This window comes from Leptonychotes weddellii, chromosome 7 (assembly GCF_054177405.1).
Source record: "Leptonychotes weddellii isolate Sample4059 chromosome 7, ASM5417740v2, whole genome shotgun sequence".
Taxonomy (NCBI): domain Eukaryota; kingdom Metazoa; phylum Chordata; class Mammalia; order Carnivora; family Phocidae; genus Leptonychotes; species Leptonychotes weddellii.
In genome coordinates this window covers 27,683,573-27,705,017 of record NC_138375.1, presented here as the reverse complement: position 1 = coordinate 27,705,017, position 21,445 = coordinate 27,683,573, and the positions used below count along the sequence as shown (strand labels likewise).

The following is a 21,445-nucleotide window of genomic DNA, read 5'->3' as shown; positions in this document are numbered from 1 at the left end:
TGGAGGTGGAGGCAGACTCCAGCATAATGTCTGGGGTCCCAGCTGGGCCGTCTGAACGAAAAGTGGTGGGACGGGGCGCCTGGGTGGCTCAGTCGTTAAGCGTCTATCTTCGGCTCAGGTCATGATCCCAGGGTCCTGGGATCGAGCCCCGCATCGGGCTCCCTGCTCCACAGGAAGCCTGCTTCTCGCTCTCCCACTCCCCTTGCTTGTGTTCCTGCTCTTGCTATCTCTCTCTCTGTCAAATAAATAAAATCTTAAAAAAAAAAAAGAAAGAAAGAAAAGTGGTGGGAGTAGGGCGATGAGCAGGGCTGGGAGCAGGAACCGGTTGCTGGGGGGCAGAGGAACTGGCCTCGCTCAGCTGAAGCCTACGGTGACTGTGCCAACATCCCTTGCTGAGCCCCGTGGGCACAGCCCCTGCACACGGGTGGGGGCACACTGGAGGGACAGCAGCGACGTGGGGGTGACCCTGACACCAAGAGCGGAGGGGCTTCTTGAGAGAGGACAGGGAGAGGGCCCCGCGGAACTCCCAGGGAACCAGAGGAGGGTGAGGAGCCAGCAGAGAAGACAAAGGGAGAAAAACAGGCCAGTGGGCTCGGAGGACTCAGGGCAGGTTCCGGGAGCTTCGGGGGGATCAGGAGCACAGAGAGAAGGCAGAGTTAACACTGCTGAGAAGTCTAGGGAGAAGAGCTGCGGGTTTTGGAAAGAGATGGCCACACCCGGTTTTAGGAGAGCGATTTTGCTGGGCCGTGGGAGGCAGAAGCCCCATTGTAGGCTCACACGGGGGCCTGGAAGGATTGCGAGAGTCGGGTCTAGAAAGAGAGGAGAGAGGGGTCTGGGGTTCCTAAGTAGGGAGGGTAGCAGGACTACTGGCATGGCATGCGTTTCAGCAGGGAGGACCTGAGCAAGTGTGAATAAGCCAGGGCAGGGGGTCCGTGAACTTACACGGAAACACATTAATCTTTATTTTCCCTCATTTCCAATTACACTGTTTCCTTCAGTTACTAATGTAGGCAAGAAACCTCTAAGGATTAGCCGTTCTCATGGCCTGTGACCAACAGACCCGAGTTATTGTCACATCACATTCCACTTGTTGCAGATATCTCAAAATATCATTCATGCTAATTACTACTTTGAAATCATGGTAGCCATTGCACCCACTATTAAATGATCCTGTTTTCTAATGCTTTATAAAGAAGCACAGATCCTATTATAATGACAAAGCTTAAAAAAACATTGTATAGCTTTATTTCAGTGTAAGTGTTTCCTATCATGGATATTATTCTCTGCATTTAAAAACAACATTTTGAGGGGCTCCTGGCTGGCTCAGTCGGTGGAGCATGCGACTTGATCTCAGGGTTTTAAGTTCGAGCCGCATGTTGGGTGGAGAGATTACTTAAAAATAAAATCTTGGGATGCCTGGGTGGCTCAGCCAGTTAAGCGTCGATTCTTGATTTCGGCTCAAGTCATGCTCTCAGGCTCGTGAGATGGAGCCCTGCATGAGGCTCTGAACTGGGGCATGGAGCCTGCTTAGGATTCTCTCTCTCCCTCTGCCCCTTCCCACCAAACTGCTCTCTCTTTCTCAAAAAAAAAAAATCTTAAAAGAATAATAAAAACATCATTTTGAGAAGAGTCCATCAGCTTCACTAGACTGCCAGAGAAGTTCGTGGCACACAAAAGGTTAAGAACTCTTGGGTTACTGAAATGATGATCCTGGTAGCAAGGTCCAGGGATGTAGGGACGGATGGGTGCAGAGTGGAGACAGATAGGCTGGTTTTAGAAAGGAGGGAAACTTCCCACTCTGAGAGTGGGAGGAGGGAAGTCGGTCGCCAGGTCATGGGCCTAGAGTGCTGGGAGGACCTCATCATCAATATATAAAATCACTTTTGTTGACACTGAACCTACTAGATGCCAGTTTTTGTTTATGCAAGACAATGAAGTGAGGGCGGGAGAGAACTTAGGCCCCTGAGGAGAGAAGCGAAGGTGGAACATCATGGGGTGGAAGACATTAAGGACATGTGGGCAGGAGCAACGTCCTGCCCCTCCTCCCCCAGTCCATAACGGAGGCCTATCTATCTCCCCTACTGAAGATCTGTCAACTCAGTCCACACCTCTGCCAGCACACCAGCCCGGAGCAAATGGCCGTTATCTCTGATCCCGACTGTTGCCACGGCCTCCCAGGCAGTTTACATGCTATCTCCTGAATACCAAGTCCAATAAGCTGTCCACAGCCACAGGGATCTTTTCAACACACGGACTACATCATGGTACCCACCACCCCTTCATACTCCCACTGGGACAAGTCATTTCCTCTGCCTCTCTTGTCTGCTTTAAAAGAAAAATGCTTCAGATAGCAACTTTGCATTAAATCCTCCGAAAGCTTTCCCGGACCTCCAGCTCATACAATTCCCTTATTACACACTATTATTGTACCGTCACGCCTCCTTTTAACAATTACGCCAAACTGTAATTTTACATTTACTTGCGTGGTTGTTGGATCAATCTGGTCTCTCCTTGTGGCAGCTACGTGAGGGCTGAGCTAGGATCCTGTCGTTCTTGTTCATTACTTTATCCCCAGCACCCAGCTTCATGACTGGCATTAAGCAGATGCTTAAATAAGTATCTTGAGGGAAAGAATGACTAAAAGACTGATAAGCCCACGGTGAGACCCATGGACACCTCCGACCTCTTGAGTCTCGAATAACATGGGAAGCTGGAGGAACCATGACTCTGCTACTGTCATTTCCTTCTTCTGGAAGCCTGTAATCCCCACCAGAAATTCGCTGCTGCTGGTGTGAGCCCAGTCTTCCCCATGGTGGCACTGCATTTAATTTAAAAGAACTTAAATTTCTGAAGGACCAACTCAAAGTAAAGCAAGGATGGAGCCTGAGGAAGGATAAGCAGCCCTTTTCCAGCACGCCAGGGTGATAAATGGGAAAAAAATGAAAAAAGGCAATGTGACTGATGCCTGCCATTAAGGTTCATCATAAGGCTCATAGTCATCAAAGAATCCAATAGGAGCTTCCGGGGAGCCCAGAGCCAGCAAGATGGGCCCGTCTGGTGCCATTGGCTCAATGGATAGGTTGGTTTCACACTACGTTAGAATCTAAAATGCTGCCAGAAATTGGTCCTTGCTCAACTTCGCAAAGTCTTAACTACCTGTCAGAGGAGACCACGCAGCCTCGACACTGCAGATCTGTCCTTCAGGGCTATTGCCCTGTTAGTTCAATGAAGAGAGAAAAAACAACTTAAACCCTGCTTAATGGGTGGAGTCAGGATTAATAATAATATCAATAGCAAGATATATTTACAACACATTTGTTATGTTCTTAGTACTTTATATGCGTCCCAACTCATCTGGACAAAGTCATCTTAGGAGGAAGTTACTAAAAAAATTCATAGGTTGAAGCCCTAACTCCCAATGTGACTGTATTTCGAGACAGGGCCTTTGAGAAGGTAATTAAGGGGAAATGAAGTCTTAAGGGTGGGACCTAATCCAATCTGACCAGTGTCCTTATAAGAAGAGGGAGAGACCCCGGGGATATAGGAACCAACAAAGGCCATGTGAGGACACAGTGGAAGGATTGCCATCTGCAAACCGAGGAGGGAGGCCTTGGGAGAAACCAAACCTGCCACTGCCTTCGTCTTGGAGTTCCAGCTTCTAGAACTGTGAGAAAATAATGTTATTAAAACCACTGGTCTGTGGTATTTTGTTATGGCAGCCCTAGCAGACTAAAATGGTCAACTGAGTTAACCAACTTTAGAATTATCTATCTGCTCTCAGTGATGGAATAAACATCTTTATTGCTTTAAAAACAACCCTAGTCTTCTCAAAAAATTGTTGCTGGAGGGATGCCTGAGTGGCTCAGCTGGTTAAGCATCTGCCTTCAGCTCAGGTCATGATCTTGGGGTCCTGGGCTCCAGCCCCACATTGGGCTCCCTGCTCAGTGGGGAGTCTGCTTCTCCCTCTCCCCCTTACCCTGCTCATGCTCTCTCTCTCTCTCTCTCTCAAATAAATAAATAAAATCTTTTTTTAAAAAAATGGTGCTAGAACTGGACATCCACATGCAAATAATAATATTAATCATCTAGACACAGACCTTACACCTTTCACAAAACTTAACTCAAATAGATCACAGACCTAAATGTAAAACACAAAACTATGAAACTTCTAGAAGGTAATGTGGATAAAAACCTAGATGACGTTGGGTAAGGCAATGACTTTTTAGAGACAACAGCAAAGGCACAGCCCTTGAAAGAAATAACTGATAAGTTTGATCTCATTAAAATTAAACATTTTTAATCTATGAAAGGCAATGTCAAGAGAATGAGAGGATAAGCAACAGACTTGGAGAAAATATTTGCAAACTACACATCTGATAAAGGACTGTTGTCCAAAATATATTAAAAAAAAAAAAAAAAAAACCTCTTACAGTTCAACCATAAGAAAACAAACAACCTGATTTAAAAAAATGGGCTAAAGACCTTAATGGATACCTCACCAAAGAAGATATATAGACGGTAAATAAATATATGAAAAGATGCCCCACATGATATGTCATCAAGAAAATGCAAATCACAACAATGAGATACCACCACACATCTGTTAGAATCCAGAACTCTGACAACACCAAATGCTAACAAAAAATGTGGAGCAACAGGAACTCTCAAACATTCCAGGTGGGAATGCAAAATGGTACAGCTCCTCTGGAAGACAGTTTGGCAGTTTCTCACAAAACTAAACATACTCTCACTATGTGATCCAACAATCACACTCCTTTTCGGTATTTACCCAAAAGTGTTGAAAACTTATGTCCACCCAAAAAACCTGCACACTGATGTTTATAGCAGTTTTATTCATAATTGCCAAAACATGGGAGGCAACCAAGATGCCCTTCAGTGGGCATGACAGACATGCTTGTAGTACATACAGACGATGGAATATCATCCAGTACTAAGAAGAAATGAGCCATCAAGCCATGAAAAGGCATGAATGAAACTTGGATGCATCCTACTAACTGAAAGAAGCCAATCTGAGAAAGCTACTTACTATATGACTCCAACTATGTGACATTCTGGAAAAGGCAAAATCATAGAGAATATTAAAAAAATCAGTGGTTGCCAGAGGTTGAGGGTGGGGAGAGAGGGGCAGGATAAATGAGCAGAGCACAGAGGACTTTTAGAACAGCAAAAATACTCTGTATACAGACATCATAATGATGGATATATGTTATACATTTGTCCAGACCCACAGAATGCATGACGCCACGAGTGAACCATAACATGAACTACGGACTTTGGGTGACCCTGATGTGTCAGCACGTGTTCATCAGGTGAAACAAAGGTACCACTCCAGGGGCATGTTGGTCCTGCCAGAGGCCATGCATGTGGGGGCAGGGGGTATATGGGAAATCTCTGTACCTTCCTCTCAAATTTTTTGTGAACCTAAAACTGCTGAAAAAAGTAAAGTCTTCATAAAAAAAGAAAATAGAAAAAAAGTCAGTCCTAGCTCTGCCTGCTCTTTTGGAGAAGTTTTATTTGACTTTTAGCCCCAGTTTCTTCATGTATAAAATAGGCATAATAATAATCATCGCTACCTCGTAGAGCTAGTGTGAGGAGTTACGGAGAGGGCATATGAGAAAGTGTCAGACACAGTGGTCAAGAATCAGAATTTGGCCATTTCCCTTGGAAGCAGAGAGCCTATGAAGGTTCTTCTTACATTATCGTGTTGGCTTTTCCACTGGACTGAGTGAGGAAGGGTGAAAGGGCTCAGTTGCTTGTTGCTTTGTTGGATGAGACCATGCCATGCTTCATGAAGAAGGCCAAGAGCAGTGAGACACAACCAAGGGTTTGGTGTGCTGTACTGTCTACCATGTCTTGCTGGTCAGGCTCAGGTCATCATGTCTGCAAAGCACCAACCTCACCCCTTGGTCCCACCTCCCTCCTGAAGTTGTGCATTATTCAGTTGCCTAGGGTTGCAGTTCTTGAAGCTGCTCACCTCCCTGGCCCACACCAGAAAGGCAATCCCACAAGAGCACCCTGGCCCACTGCGCAGCCACTTACCCACGTCGGCCCCGCTGAGTGCCTTCCCTAGGGGCCAGGGCCTCATGTCGATACTCTTCCCGTTAATGGTGAGCGACTGCACACAGCCTTGAAAGCCTCTGTTTGTTCCTGTTGCTCTGACCAACCAGTATGCACTGGGAGCCCCACCAAGATATAGGGGCGTCCGGAAGGTAATTTTACTGTACTGGCCCTTTAAGAAAAATGAACAACTGTAACTCACAAACCAAAATTGAAAGCCAAAACACAACAGATTTTAATGAGGGGCATGGTTAAGATGTAGTTCACAGCCCCACTGCTCTCTTCCATCTGTGTTTATGTTTACAACATTGACCCACTGGAAAATTAAACCCATGGTTACTGTAGGAAACCCAGTGAGCTCCTCAGAGGGCTGTGTTTTGAGAAGGGATGGTTTTGGAATGCCTAGAAGGGAAGGAAAGGGAAGGTAGGTCAGAACCAAGAGCAACCCAACAGGCAGGGCACCATGCTGGGCATCCAAAAAAAACTTTCTCTTTCCAGTCCTGACACCAACCTACTGTGTACCTTGGATAAATCATAGGGTTCTTGCATGTCTCAAAGGGTGATCATGCTAATTGGGTGTATATGTGGGTTAACACTCACCTTTTCCTCCCCTAGTCACCCTTACACTATGTCCTGCAAGAAATGTTGTGTGGGGAGGCGGCAGGATTGCCACACAGATTGTGTTGCAAAATATTTTGAAATTTGCTCATGGATACAACTTGTGTGTGTGTGTGCGTGTGTGTGTGTATCTACAGTTAGGTAGGAACATTTCTAATCTTAGAGAAAACCACAATCTGGATTGCAGGTTTTGAGGTTACAAAATACAGACCTGAACATTAGGTAGGACAAAATTAAGGTGCCCTTCGTCATTTGTTGTTGTTTTATTACAGAAATATCTTATTCATCTGGATTAAAAGGGGCTGGGAAAAAGCACGTTGCCAGAATGTATAAAAAGTCCAGAATGTAAGCCACTGAAATGTAATCTTTATCTTTTAGACTTTTGTTGCCAACAAATAGAACATCTAAACCATTACTTTATCTTTTCTAATGAATAGATAAAAATCATTTATAAATAGTATACTGAATATGAGCTAGGCAGCTTTAAAGTACTTACAGTGAATTTTAAGGATTGTTCACCAACCACTGGGCATACTGCTTTCGTTAGATGAATTGAGTGCCCTATGGCTTATTTCATTAAGATCTTCAGAATTCACTCCTGGATCCTATCTTCACTCTGTTCCCTGATCCAGGACCACAGCAGGGGCCTGACAACCCAACCTTTTTTTTCCTTTTCTGGAACATTACATGTATTGTAGGGTGGGTGGTTCCTCTGAGCCTCCCTTACAACATCCCAGGCAATAGTCTGGTAAAGGTTGGACTTTACCTTCCTCTGACGAGGGTTGCTTTGGGTTCTGGAGCCTGCTTTGCCTGCTATGCAGAGAATTGGAAATGCCCTGGAGTTTGCCTTCCCCCAGCACAGCACTTAACAGTTTTTGTGGGTGCCAAAGTGTGAAAGTCCAAGTCCCTTGCTTTGGGTTGGGATCACTCCGAGATGTAACTTAAACTACAGAGTTCTCCTACAGAATCAGGCTGAAGCCAGACCCGGAAGAACTTTGTAAACCTTGATTTAAGACAGAGTCACTATCTCCCAAGACAGTTTACTAAACATTCCACAGCTGCTGTCCTGCTTTTTCAGCTTGCTAGCAAGTCCTGGTAGTAGAGAGGCAAAGGTTGCCCTGGGTAGCCATGAAATTATATGCTTCTTGTAATTAACTCTTATATTCATTAAAATTATAGACCCATAGGATTGGAAAATATACAGAAACTCATATAGTCCAAGCTCCCATTGACTTCTGGAGCCCTTGTGTATCCCCACCAAAAGGTTTTGGTAACATATTTTTTGAACACCCCCAAGGACAGGGAACCGTCTTCTGAGATAGTCGGTTGCCTTTCAGTACACCTTTGTATGATTAAGTGGAGTTAAAATCACTTCCTTAGGCTCTCCCCATTCAATTTCACTTTGGGGGTCCACAGAGTAAGTCCTTCTTCCCCCAAACTCTCCCTCTCTGATTCTATGATGAAAAGGCACCATCCACACCTTCACCTTCTTTTCTCCAAACTAAACAATGCTCCTTCAATCAATCATTCTAGGGATTTCAGGTCAGTTTCCTGTTTCAATGACTGCCCTTTAAACATGCTCCTGTTGGTGGTCCTCCTGGAGTGCAATCACAGATCTGAATGCAAACCTCTTAGAGGATCTGAGTTACCATTAGAGCACTGGAGGCGATATACATAGCTACTAGAATATAATAGGATTATCACCTCCATTTTTCTAGATGCTATGTCTCTATTACTGCAACTTATAATTTCTTTAGCTTGTTGTTACCACATGGCTCTGTTTATTAACCTTTATTGAATTTCCTTGCTTTAAACCATAAGACATTTTCACATGTATTACTTCTATTACAGCTTCTCCATCTTATATTCATTGCTAGTATTCGGGATCCAAGTTCAAAGCTTCTTTATTCCTATCATACTTAATTGTAATCATATTAGGGCTATTGTCCTGGCATGGATGTGATTCTATAGTTCATTTATCCTGTCTTTTTCCCCTTAGAAATACATGCGTATATGCATAAGCAACCTCACTGGATTCATATTCAGTATATTTGGATTCTTGTTCCTTTGGAACCACTGGGATCCAAATTAATGGGAATCAGCAAGGCATGGCCCTTTATATAACATGTCTTGCCAGCAAAAAATAGTGAAAAGTCCAGGCAGGGAGGAAACCACACACATATACACAAAGGTCTTCTTGCTACATTTTTCCTCAGAGAATACAGACACCCACCTGATTATAATTACAGACTCGGTTCCTTGGCAGGTTGCTAATCCAAACTGTTTATTCTCAACAGGGTTCTAAAATTGCCCAGAGCATGACCAACATGTGAATACCTAGGTGATTTACTGAGTAGCCCAACAGTTAAATTGTTTGACCACTTCCTGTAATCATGGCCCCCCAAAATGGTAGATGAAAGGATCATTCCTGCAGATTCAATCAAGTGAACTTTTCAGGACTGTTTTCTAAAGCCACAAGGCAACACCCTTGCCTTAAAAGCAAGCTTTGTGTTTGGCACTAATAATGGCTTCTATTCTTCCAATCAGGGCCTTCTTCTGCCCCCCCTGGCTTTGATGTCCTTGTGGCGAGAGGACATGGCCCTGAGCACAAGGCCAACCGCATGTTTCTGAGCCCCCACAGTGATGATGCCTGCAAGTTCAACTCTTCTCCTCAGGAGATGTGGGATGGATGGGTGCCCTAAGCATGCATCCTGCTATGTCGGCCTCAGTTCTCCGAGGGGGGGAGGGGGGGCCGGGGATGTTAACGGTGGGTGCTAGGTGGGCGGGCAGGGCGTGAGGCTCGCACTCACCTGGGACTGGCCTGACACCGGGGTGCCGTTGTTCAGCTGCAGCAGCCCTTTGAGCCCATCTCTGTAGAGCGTAACCGTGTGCCAGGCCCCTAGTTTGATTTTGCTTTCACTTATAATGATGGCAACCCCAGTTCCACAGTTAAACCTGTGGGGAGGAAAGGGAGAAAAAGGCTCTCTGATTAACCAGCTCCTTATGTGTTCAGACCCCACAGACAGCACTTCTGGGGCGATGGCTTCTTTGAGAATCAACCTGTTGGGTTATGTTTATGAATATCAAGAACCGTTTCAATCTCTACACGGAAGAGCTAGACGCCTGCTCTCTGGGCCAGTCTCAGTCCAGTTATCTTTAATCTGCCCGTAGATGCTTCAGATGTAGGGCCTTCTCCAACCTCATTTTCTCTGCAGCTTCAAAAAGGATGGGCACCTAAGATCCTCCCCGCACTCTCTCTCAGTGACTGCCAGATGCTTCAAGTGGATCCAAGGTACAGCGAATTAGAACTTGAGTCTTTCTGCTTCCAGGTATTTCTCTGGGGACTTCTCCCAACTCCCAGATGATGGGCTCAGCGATATTAATAAAATGTTAAAAACACAAGTCTTCACACTCATCTTGGCAAGCTGGCCAGCACTGCCATCTGTGTTCAGCTGTGCCCAAATGCAGGTGCAGTTTCCTCAGGGGGCCCCAGCTTTGTGGGGAGGTGTGGGCAGAGGGGGAGCAGTCTCAGATGATTGCTTTATTCTTGTTTTTGTTTTCTTCCTCCAACTTCCCGATGGTGCAGGGTACCCGGTAGTCACTGTGTCTTGCATCTAGAATTCTGACCCTATCCCGTCAACTTCCAGATGGCCGCCATGTCACTTCCCTGTGGGTCACGAGACGGCCAGCACCACGAGCATCGTACTTCTCAGGACCTGCACTAACTGCAGCTACTTCTCATGGATTCCCTGTGGTCCACGATCCGTGGTGGAGAGGAATGGGGTTGAGAGGCATGGCAGAGTAGGCTTATCTAGAGGGGGGTGGCAGAATCAGGAGGTGCAAAGCTGGAGAGTGGCTACCGGCAAATCCCTGCCAGTGGTACACATCCTCCAAGTGTGAGAACTGCTGCCCCAGACCCTGGCCCAGCACCAAACTCCCATGAATCAAAGCATTTAGCAAAGGATGGGGAACCGCTGTCTTCCCCAAGTGGGATGTTCAACAGTCTTCTCCAGCTTGACCTAAAGTAATTCTGGGGCTGAAATAATCAAAAGACAATAATGGTTAGTGCTTATGGAGTGCTTGCTATGAGCCAGGCACCGCTCTAAGCACTTTTGTGTATTCATTCATTTCATCCTCACAAGAGTCCTAGGAGGAAATGCCAGCGCAGAGAGGTTAATTCACTTGCTGAAGGTCAGGCAGCAGAGAGATGGTGTCATCAGGACCTTAACCAGTGCACTAGGGACAAGGACAAGGCTGAGCCTCACTGGTCATTCTCAAATAGGTGCTGTGTACACCCCCATGAGGGTGGCTAAAACACTCACACCTCCACAAAACTCTGCCCCCAGAAACCCACACACAGACTAAAGGTGGCTTCCAAAGTATATTGGGAGCGAAATGACCAGGGCTGGGGAGGAGCACCAAACAGTATGCCACGGCCCCGGGTGGGGGGAGCCGAGGATGGGCTTTGGGCCTCTGGGAACCCTCGGGAGGTTGTAGGCTCCTCTCTGCTCTCCATGGCCATCAGTCTTATTTGCCACAGGAGACAAGAAGATCCCATCCTCCTACTCGAGCTCCAGGAGCGAAGGGACTGGATCTCTTGGGCTCCATGTTGCATTCGCTGGACCTACAACAGTGCCCAGTATAGTGCAGGTGCTCCAGAAACGTTTCCTGTTGGACGAACGGTTACAGGGTTCCCGAACTCAAGCTTCAAGGGTGACCTGCAATCCTGATACGTCACTATTTAGTAAGCAGCTCCATGCTCGCCTTATATACACCATTCCTTTATCTGCAGGAATCCATCGCATTCATATTTTATTCACACTATAAAAATGCAAACATAATGTAGGATGGTATTAACAAATCCGTGGGGTTTCAGTGGGAGTTACCTGAACTGGAGGGAGCGTCGGATGATGGCCAGAGACATGAAATCGCCCCTCCCGTGTTCATTCTCCCCGCAGTAGAGCAATAAGCCATCCTCCGCCTCTGCCTATTGTTCGAACAAAAGCCACACGAACAATGAGCACCACCTGGAAACACTCATGAATATGAAACCTGAGCACTCTCTCTGTGGTCCTGTTTACAAAGGGGCAAACATACAGACTCCAGTGAACTCCCAGGTACCAATTCTCCATTCCTTTCCAGGAAACAAAGGGCAGTGGTATCAACAGTGGGTGAGGAATGGCAGTGAGTTTGGAGAAAGCTGGCTCCGCTTTTGACCTGCTCATCCCTTGGCTTGGTGGGTCCACCGGCAGAGCTTCAGGAAAACCATGTGCACAGAGACCACCATCACAGGGAGGCTGTTGGTATGTCCATCGAATTCTATTTTCACCAAAGAGCATTCTATTTTATTTTATTTTTTTTTACTCTTTTTACTTCCCTCCCTTTGGAGAAGCATGCACATTTGCTTCTTTCCTTCTGTTAGGGGAACAGGATGATAAAATCCGCCCTGCTGGTAGACTAGGTTGGTTTTCACCCATGTTGGCTGCCCTAGACTGGGATGGATCATCTTTTGGACACTCAGCACTGTGACCATGACCTCAAAGGGGACTTGTTTCCAGATCTCCAAACCTTGCTGTGTTGTCTGAGATGCCCAAAAGAATAACTCTAAACTGAAGTCCCTGATTGAAATCTGATTTGCAGTTGATTCAGATCCAAGAGCATCCACTGGGCTCTCACTATGTGCCAGGGCTGTGTAGGTAGCCATCTTTCTATTTGTTCGGTTATCATCATAGCAAGGATGACAGACATGTGAGCTCCCTTTAAGAGGCGTTTTGGAATGGGGAATGCATTATGCCTCTGAGATTCTGGTCTGTGAAGAGTCACAATGATGACTAGAGCCACAGCGCTAGGACCTGCATGCTCTCATGGGCCAGCCAGCCACTTCCATGGTTCAGTAGCATACAGAACCCACCCTGCACTCAGCGGCACCCTTGAATGTATGAATGCACCCATCGTTCTTGCTACCCTGTGAACGTGTTTAAGGACAGACTCTGTGTCATATTTACCTTTGCTATTTACCTCCACACTTCCTGCACTCCCAGCCCGCCCCATTTGATATAGCACAATGCTGAGCTAAGATGTCCGTCCGATAGGCATTCATCAAACAACTAATCCTACTTACCCTAAATTCAAGAGTAATTTGAAATGCCTGATAGGAGTTCTTCAGAGGCTCAAAAGTTACATAGGAGTGGCCAAAGAACTGGGGATACTGTATAGCAATATCTGAAAAGATAAAAAGACAACATAAAAGCATACTATATGATTTCCTTACTTCTTCAAATGCAAAAATCAATTTATGACATTGCCTAGAGGTCATTAAGTGAAAACCCCAAAAATCTGTTACACCTAGCTTATTATCTTCTCTACTTTTTACACCTATGATTCTCATTCTTGGGAACTTCAAGCTTCAGAAATTCCTAGGGAGAAACTGGAGATTGTTAACTTGCTACCCTAAAAAGAAATCAATGGTTTCAAGACCACTGACACCTGCCTTCCAGCTGGATATCTGTGTAATGTAAGTTGGCTCAATTATTACCTTTCTTAACTTCATGCCCATGTTTTAGCTGCACTTTTTCAGTAGAGATGTGATCCAAGTAAAGTCTGCCTCCCCAAGGTGCTATTAGGATGATTTATTAATTGCCCCAAAAGTACTACACGTATGGCACATATAGAAACAGGGCGCTATTCAACTAGAAGCAATGGAAGTGGCCTTAGATTTTTCCTGGATAGCTAATTTAATTATGAATACATGGAAAAGGTGCTTATCTTAGAAAAAAGGCTAGAAGGAACCATGTGTGGAGCATAAAACTGCCCTCTGGTTCCCACTGGGGCCAACCCCCCACAACGTTCTTCTCCCCACCAAGGGCCTACCTTCTGAGCAGCTTGCACCACCTTTGCCCAGGTTGCAATGGCACCGCGAGCCCCCCCAGGTGTAGTCATTGGCACAAAAGCTATCAGCAGAGCAGAGCGTTTCATCACAAGACATGTCAAAGAGCCTTGGCATTATAAGCACACCATTCTTCCCTTTCCTCTCCACTGGAGTGGGCTGGGGAGCCACCGCAGTCATTGGGAGAGATGCTAGGGTAGGGGGGCCAAGCCTCGGAGCAGTCTTCGGGTTTGACCTGAGTGCCATCTTGGATTCCGCCAAAAATTTCCTATTTCCTCCTTTGAGAGCAGGAAGTGGTTTCGCCTAAAGCCAGAGAAGAGAAAGGGTTGAGGATTAACACAGCACAGTGTTTGGACAGCCTTATTTACGGTTGATGTCTAATACTTGACAATACGGTCACTTTTGTTATTTCTCAAAACCCTAGGATGTAGATGGGGCAGATAGTACTGACCCCAGTTTATGGACAAGAACTTTAGGCTCAGGATTTTAAGTACCTTTCCCTGTGCTATTCAGAAAATCAGTGGTAAAGCTGATATTACATGATTTTTACTATTATAATATCACAAAGATGTATTACTTTGTCAAGGAATTGTTCATTTCCTTGTAATAGCTGACTTTGTACACGTCCAGTTGGTGGGAAATCTAAATATGTTTCTGCCAGATTGTGAAGTCAGCAGGCAGGGGCTGGCTACAGGACATTAGCATGGGCGGTACCTAGTTACTATGAATTTATGAGCACCTGGAGCCTAATACAGAAAATAAATAAGTGTTAAGAGCAAATGGGCCAATTTAAGTAAGTTTTAAATAAAATGTTTATGGTCCATTGGTTAAATTGCCTTGTTCAGCATGAAAACAAAAACTCCCAGGTTTTACGAGCAGAGATTCTTGTTACCTCCTCAAAGGAAATATCCAAATCTAAGTAGTCTTCAAACCCGTCATCATCCTCACCAACTCCCGTGTCGATTGTATAACGGGATCCATAGCGGCCACTTCCTGCTTCCTCGCGGCCTTCACGGAGAAAAGAGCACACACTGTCAACATACACCTTCCCTCCCTTTTCTATCCTAATTGAGCCATATACGGAGAGCTCTGTCAAACGGATCAGGATGTATTGGGAACACACAAAGAATTCAACACAAGAGACCAAAAAATTTTTAAAAAAGTTTCATCTCATAAGTACTAAGGCCAGTTAGTACCAGAAAGATCTGCCATTTTATATTGACAAGACTGGCAGAAAAAATGTAAATGTTGGGCAATAAAAGAATATTACCAAGGATGGGATCCATGGGGACTCTTTATACCCTGATGTTAGATGTATACAACCACTTTGCAAAAATTCTTGGAAATAAGTAGATAATGTTCACACCTTTCGACCCAGCAATTTCACCCCAGCTTACAAAATCTGGAGAAATCCTCCCACATGTGTACCAGGACATGTGCAAAACACATTCATAGCATCAGAATTTATAATAGTAAAAAACATTTCAAATTTGCTATTTATAACAAATAGTAACACCCTAAATATCTGTCAACAGAGACTAGATAAGTGAATTATATTCTATCTATGGAATGGAATACTATATTGCAGGAGAAATGAATGAATGAGTACTTAATGAATCGACATGGCTTAATCTCACATTATTCCATGCAAAAAATGTAAATTGCAAAAGAACATATCCACTTTGATGCCATTTATATAAAATTCAACAGCAAGCAAAATTTAATATATTATTTAGGGATAAATATATATAAATAGAACTATATAGAACTAAATATATATATTTATGTGTAAATATATATATGTGTGTATATGTATATAGTTCTAAATATATATGTAGATGTATATATATATATATATGTGTGTATGTCTTAAACTCATAAGAAAAGTAGGACCATGACATAAATACCTGAGGGAAGGTAGAAGAGGGATGTGAATGAGCTGTAGGACACAGAAGCCTTTGAGTGCTCTATAACAGTCTATTTCTTAAGACAGGTGCTGGGTACCTATGAGTGTTCATATTATCTTTATATGAACGCTTGATGTATGAAATATTTCACTACAAATTCTTTAAAACAAGAAAGAGACATTGCACTAGAGTAAACACTCCTACCCCCAGAAAAAGGGGGCCCTACATGGCTATCTTGGGTGCCATTTCCATCCATCTTAGCAGGACCATGGGATCTTTGAAAACTGGAAGGTGGGCTGAGAAAAACTCTTAGGAGACAATACATGACATTGCCCTTTGAGGGATGGTCACAAAATCTACCGATCTGCAACCATCCTGCCTTAGGCGCACACAGGTGGTACTCCCCCAGGGTCTGAGAGTCTTCCAAAGTGCTGCTCCATAGCACCCCCATTTCCTCCCAGTCAGTTTGGGCCTAGGTACCAACTGCCTTCTCTAAAGAGGACATACTGGGCACCAGCCCTTTATGTCTGGTGCCCAGTATGTCCTCTGGCAACAGAAACTGACTTTTGTAGGTTGCCAATGCTCATCAGACATTCAGTGTTTGGATTACTGGCTAGAAAAAGAAAAAGAAAGGAGAGGAGGGAGACGTGAAAAATATAAACTGAATTTAAAGACATTCTGCTTTCAGAATAAGCTAAGCCAAACACCTTTCTCACAAAAGCAAACTCACCCTCCTTTAAGCAAAAAAAAAAAAAAAAAAAAGCATGCAGATTGAAAACAGAGTTGAAGGACATGACAGAAAAAGGGTGTAGGAAGCCTTCTCGGTGGGCACACTGTCGACCAGAAATCTCCTCTGGACCAGGAAGAGAGAGACCGTGGTGGGCAGGTAATGTGGAGACAGCAGGGAAGGAACTGTTCTCAGGTGCTCAGGCACATTTTGGTGGAGGTGGGATAACATAGGGGAGGTGGTGTTCTCACCACCTTCACTTCAATTCCCCACAGTTTTATTTAAAATAGCCTACACGTCAGCTGAAAATTCAAGCCTGTTGATTCCAGGTTTATACCTGGATGCAAGTTCTCTTAAGCCACCTGCATCCAGCTGGCATAGCTGTGTGCCAGATGTCTTCACACAAAAAGCCAGGAAGCCCTCGAACACAGCTTTCCTCTCGTCTCTCTGAAGCCGTGCATCTTTCCACCTCTCTCCTCGACTCTCCCTTTCTCTGGGTCCCTCTCTCACTCTCCGTTTCTATGTCTGTCTCTCTCATAGATTCACCATCGTCAGATTAAGGAGGAAAGAATCCATTTGGCAATCAAAGAACTATACATGAAGAGAGCTGGGTTTTGTCTCCAGGGAGCTGGTCTCTCTCTACCAAGGTGTTCTCCCTGCCCTGTGCACATTCTTGCCATTCTTGTACTATGCTCATCAAAGTCAAGATTCTCTTCATTTCATCTTATGATACCCTATCTGAAGAATAAAAACTTTCAAAGACCACCACAACCTACAAGATAAATCCTAGGCTCTTGGTTGAGAGTTCAAGGATCTCAATGTAACCCCTCTTCCTCCTTCTTTCCCCCATCACCATCATTTATTGAAACCTACTGTCTCTCCACAATTAACAGGTATTGTTGTGTGCATGATGTAATACATTTCTAAACTTTACAATAATCCTGCAAAGAAAGAACGGTTAATTTCACTTTGTAGATAAGTAAATTGAAGTTCATAAAGGTTAAATCATTTGACTAAGATCAAAGACTTTCTAACTGGCCAAGCCTAACTCAAAGCCAGATCTGTCTGGTTGCTACTTTCCCAGTTGCCTGTTAGAGACGAAGCTACTATGGAGGTGGAAAGAGCCTGAGATTTAGAAAATTAATACTTATTGACCAGTTTTAGTGTGCCAGGAACTTTTCATACATTATTTCTATTAATCCTCAAAAAGTTCTGTGTTATTGGTATTATTATCTCCATTTTACCATGTGGAGATATAAGCTCAGAAAGATTAAATAACTTGCTCAAAGGCACGCAGATGGTAAATAGCAGAGCTAGAATTTGGTCTCTCTTTTGACTACATCATACTACTTATAATCTGACTCCAAATTGTGTTTTCAGCAATTTTTCTCCTCTTCAAAATTCCTAATGGCCAAACTGGTCGACCAGTTATCTCCTTAATACATCTTGTGTTTTCTTATCCCAAGACTGGTTATTACTTTTTTCCACATTGCCATATTTTCTTCCTCTCCTATATCCTACACATAGCTTACCCATCCTCCTAATTGCATGCATCCTGTGGAGACAGAGCCAAATGTATATCATCAAAAGGCCAAAATCAAATGGTATTTTAAAAAGAGAACATCAGACACTTCCAGAGAAAAGATGGTGATTCCACAAAAGATGGAACTGGCAAGACCTGTAGGACATTCCTCCATCTCCTCCTGGTTGGGGCCATCCACCCATGGATATGTGAGCTTAGAATAAACTTCCATAGCTTGATAAAATCAACAGATGTTTAAATTTTATTTCCACCTCTGGACTCCTGGCCCTGGAATGCAGCTCTTGTGTTTCCCAACTCAGCTGTGTACCTCTTGAAGGCAGGAACCGTAATTTTAGACTCCTTGATATCCCTTTCCATCGTCCAATTAAGTCCATTTAAGTAACACTTCACATACTTTAAAGTTGAAGGAGACCTTAGACACCATCCAGTCCAAACTTCCCATTTCATAAATGTGTAAACTAAGGCCACAGAAGACAAGTGACTTGAGATCAAGGTCATACATCTCATTAGAAGATCTAGGACCAGAATTGGATCATATGACCCCTGCTTCAATATCCATAACACCCTATCACGCACTTTCTGGTGCCAAGTATTTAAGATATTTTAGCCAGAAGAACATGAAAACACTGAAGTTGGGTGTAGGTAGCTGAGGTCTCCTCCTGCCCCTTAGCCCACCTAGGAAGTCTATCTTGAAGGAAACTCCTCAGAGAAAAGGACCAATGATGTGTTGCAGCTGCTATGAAATGGTACCATGATGAGAATGGAAATGATGCCAGAGTCTCTGTTCTTTCTAACGAGTAGAATAAAGCATGTATTATTCACTGGATAAAGTCCTTTGGTATTTATAAAAACTGCTCTATTTTGACATGATATCGCATATCTCTTTGAAGCCAGAGGCTACTGCTTGGTTTGGGGAAATGAAGGGTGTGAGATAAGGGTGGGGAAAGGAATATGGAATTATAAGGACTCAGGGTGTCCTTATAATTTGGCTCAGGTCATGAAGTCTTTGAATAGAAAGATCTTAGAGATCAGTTACCACAAGTCCATTTTACAGATGGGTAAACTGAGGCTCAGAGAGTCCATGTGACTTGCCCAGAGAGACAGCTCATTGGTGGCAGAACTGATCCAGAATTCTGGGCTCCTGATGCTGCTTTCCACTACCCTTTACAGCATCTCAAATTCCCTATCCCTCATCATAACCCGGGCTAATAGTTACTTCCCATTTTTAATAGGAAGGGAAGGAGCACAGCATGACTGGAAGGAACATGGAATAAAATTCTCTGCTCTTGTTCATGGATGGCCCCACCACCTCAGAGTCCAAATCCATGGCTTCCATGAAGTTTTTACCAATGCCATTTCTAAGTGAACACGGAATGCACAGTCCGAGACAGTGATAAGAATTCTCTCAGTAGCCTGGGGTTATTGTAATTAAGGTACATAACATATCCCGTTCTACTTGGCATGCTGTTAATTAGGAAAAGAGAACATTAAAAAGGAGGCATTTATTTAGAACAAGAAAAGTCAAACCACTGATTGAATGTAAAACAAGTTCAAGGGTTCTTCCACTACAAGAAAAACTAATACACAAAATACAAATTACTACTAACAAGTTAAGGGTGATTTATTTGGCAAAAACCTGTATGTTTATTTTTTATTTTTTAAAGATTTATTTATTTGAGAGCGAGAGAGGGCATGCATGTGGGGCAGAGGCAGAGGGAGAGAGAGAATCCTGAAGCAGACTCCCCGCTGAGCATGGAGCCTGACTCAAAGCTTGATCCCAGGACCCTGAGATCATGACCTGAGCCAAAATCAAGAGGCGGCCGCTTAACTAACTGAGCCACCCAGGTGCCCCTGTATGTTTATTTTTATAAAAGCATCACAAGTGTTCTATAAATAGTGAGTTTCTCTGATGTATCAACATGGTGTAGTTGGAAATACCCCTGGTCACAGAATCCAAATAATTAGGAGAGGGACACAGATGACTATGTGACCCTGAGTGAGACACTTAATCTCTCTGGGTCTTATGTTTTCTAATAAAACAAGGAATGGGATTAGATTTGATGACCTACAGGATCCTTTCCAGTACTAACATTCTGTGACCCTGAAGTTTACACTTTTGATTTAGACATATTGTTGGCATCTGTTACTTCAAGCAAGGTTTGAAAAAGAAACAACTGGGGAATTTTATTTATGTGGATGAAAAAGAAAAAAAAAGGAGTTAGTTCAGCAAGGAAGTTACATGCTTTGGGGATTGTGGCTTTGTGTTCAACATTATGAGTCTCCTAGAAGATAGGATGTCATTTATCAGCATTCATCTTCATTCATAAGGACCAGGTTATGTGAGGCCCTTCTCTTAACAGCTCTTGACAATGGATGAGAGAGGAACACTGATTCCCCACTCCTGAAGTTGTAATCATGCAGAAAGTTTCCCAAAATACTACTGGATTCTTGTCCAACCCCTTTGCCTCCCTAAAGAGGTAGAGACAATAGCCTAACTCTGGGTGGAAGCATTTGGTCCACATTTCTGAACTGAGTGAAGCTAATCTCTCAAAGGACCTGGGGGAGGGAGGAGGAGTTGGGGGCAAATTCAGTCCCTCCCACCTCCCTTCTCAACATAGAAAAGTGGAACGCAGTGATCTGGGCAGGTGGGACTTCTCTGCAAATGCAAACTTTCCTTCAAGTGGGCTCTTCCCTAGTCAGAGGGGAGTTCGCAAAACCCACTTTGTACCTTAGAGTAAGCTACATTCTCTGCCTGGGCTTTATCGGAAATAAGGATGACAATTTGATTCTTTATCTGCTGACTATGCTGTCTTATTTCTAGTTGGTTCAGAAAGGGGACAAGGAGGACAAGTATTTTTAACTGCGCATCCTCAAAACCTCAACTCACCAGAAGAAGAATGGTTGGAGGAAAAGGGTCCCCCATGAAGCAATGTGTCATGGACGGAAACTGAGTCATCTCTTCCGATGTAAATATTCAAGACTCGGTTGGTTGGATGGAAAAATGACAGATCAGACCCGTGGCCTTTGTCCTTTTAGAGATTCTGTCTTACTGCCAGTTCAAGCCCCATCTCATACCAATTTATTCCTTCTCATCCTGCTCCAGTCAGAAATAACACTGGTTCTTCTTTCAATTTGGGAGGCACATCATGCTTTCTCTGCCTCAGGGTCTTTGTACATGCTATTCTCTGTGCTTGGAAATCATCCCTCACTGTGCATCTTTTGCCTTTTGAATCCTTATATCTCTGCTCAAAATCACTTTCTTAGAGATGTTTTCTCTGTACCCCAAATAAAGTCAGGTTCTCTTCCTATGTATCCTCATGGTTCTCTCCTCTTTTACAGCATTATTAACTTGTAGTTACATATTTATCTGTGGAATGATTTCATAACTGTGACTCTCCCAATAGATTGAAAATGCCTTGAAGAAGGCAATACTGTCTATATCAGTTTCTACTATAGCACCAAACCTTACTCACTCCCTGGCACATTTTAGAAATTTACATTAAGAAATAAAAAGAGTGAACTTTTAAAATAATTTAGGCATAATAAAAATATATGACTGCAGCATTCATCTGGATTCTTTAATAGCAAAACTCTAGGCACAAAACTCTAGCACACATAAAGGTCTTAAAAGCTATCAATTCTTTCCAAGATCTTAAAGAAATCATTCCTCAGACTTTTCCTGGAAA

The 21,445-nt window shown here is 43.8% G+C and overlaps 1 protein-coding gene across 1 annotated transcript in view; it reads right to left on the bottom strand.

The window, feature by feature from the left end:
• EGFLAM (EGF like, fibronectin type III and laminin G domains) overlaps window positions 1-21,445 on the bottom strand; it is a 158,996-nt gene that overhangs the window by 30,724 nt on the left and 106,827 nt on the right. Inside the window, exons 8-14 of the mRNA XM_081825792.1 lie at window positions 14,475-14,590; window positions 13,567-13,885; window positions 12,818-12,918; window positions 11,583-11,683; window positions 9,507-9,651; window positions 6,061-6,250; window positions 2,677-2,818 (exon numbers count right to left, since the gene is read on the bottom strand). Coding sequence (XP_081681918.1) covers window positions 2,677-2,818; window positions 6,061-6,250; window positions 9,507-9,651; window positions 11,583-11,683; window positions 12,818-12,918; window positions 13,567-13,885; window positions 14,475-14,590 — 1,114 coding nt within the window. The remainder of the gene's footprint in view (window positions 1-2,676; window positions 2,819-6,060; window positions 6,251-9,506; window positions 9,652-11,582; window positions 11,684-12,817; window positions 12,919-13,566; window positions 13,886-14,474; window positions 14,591-21,445) is intronic.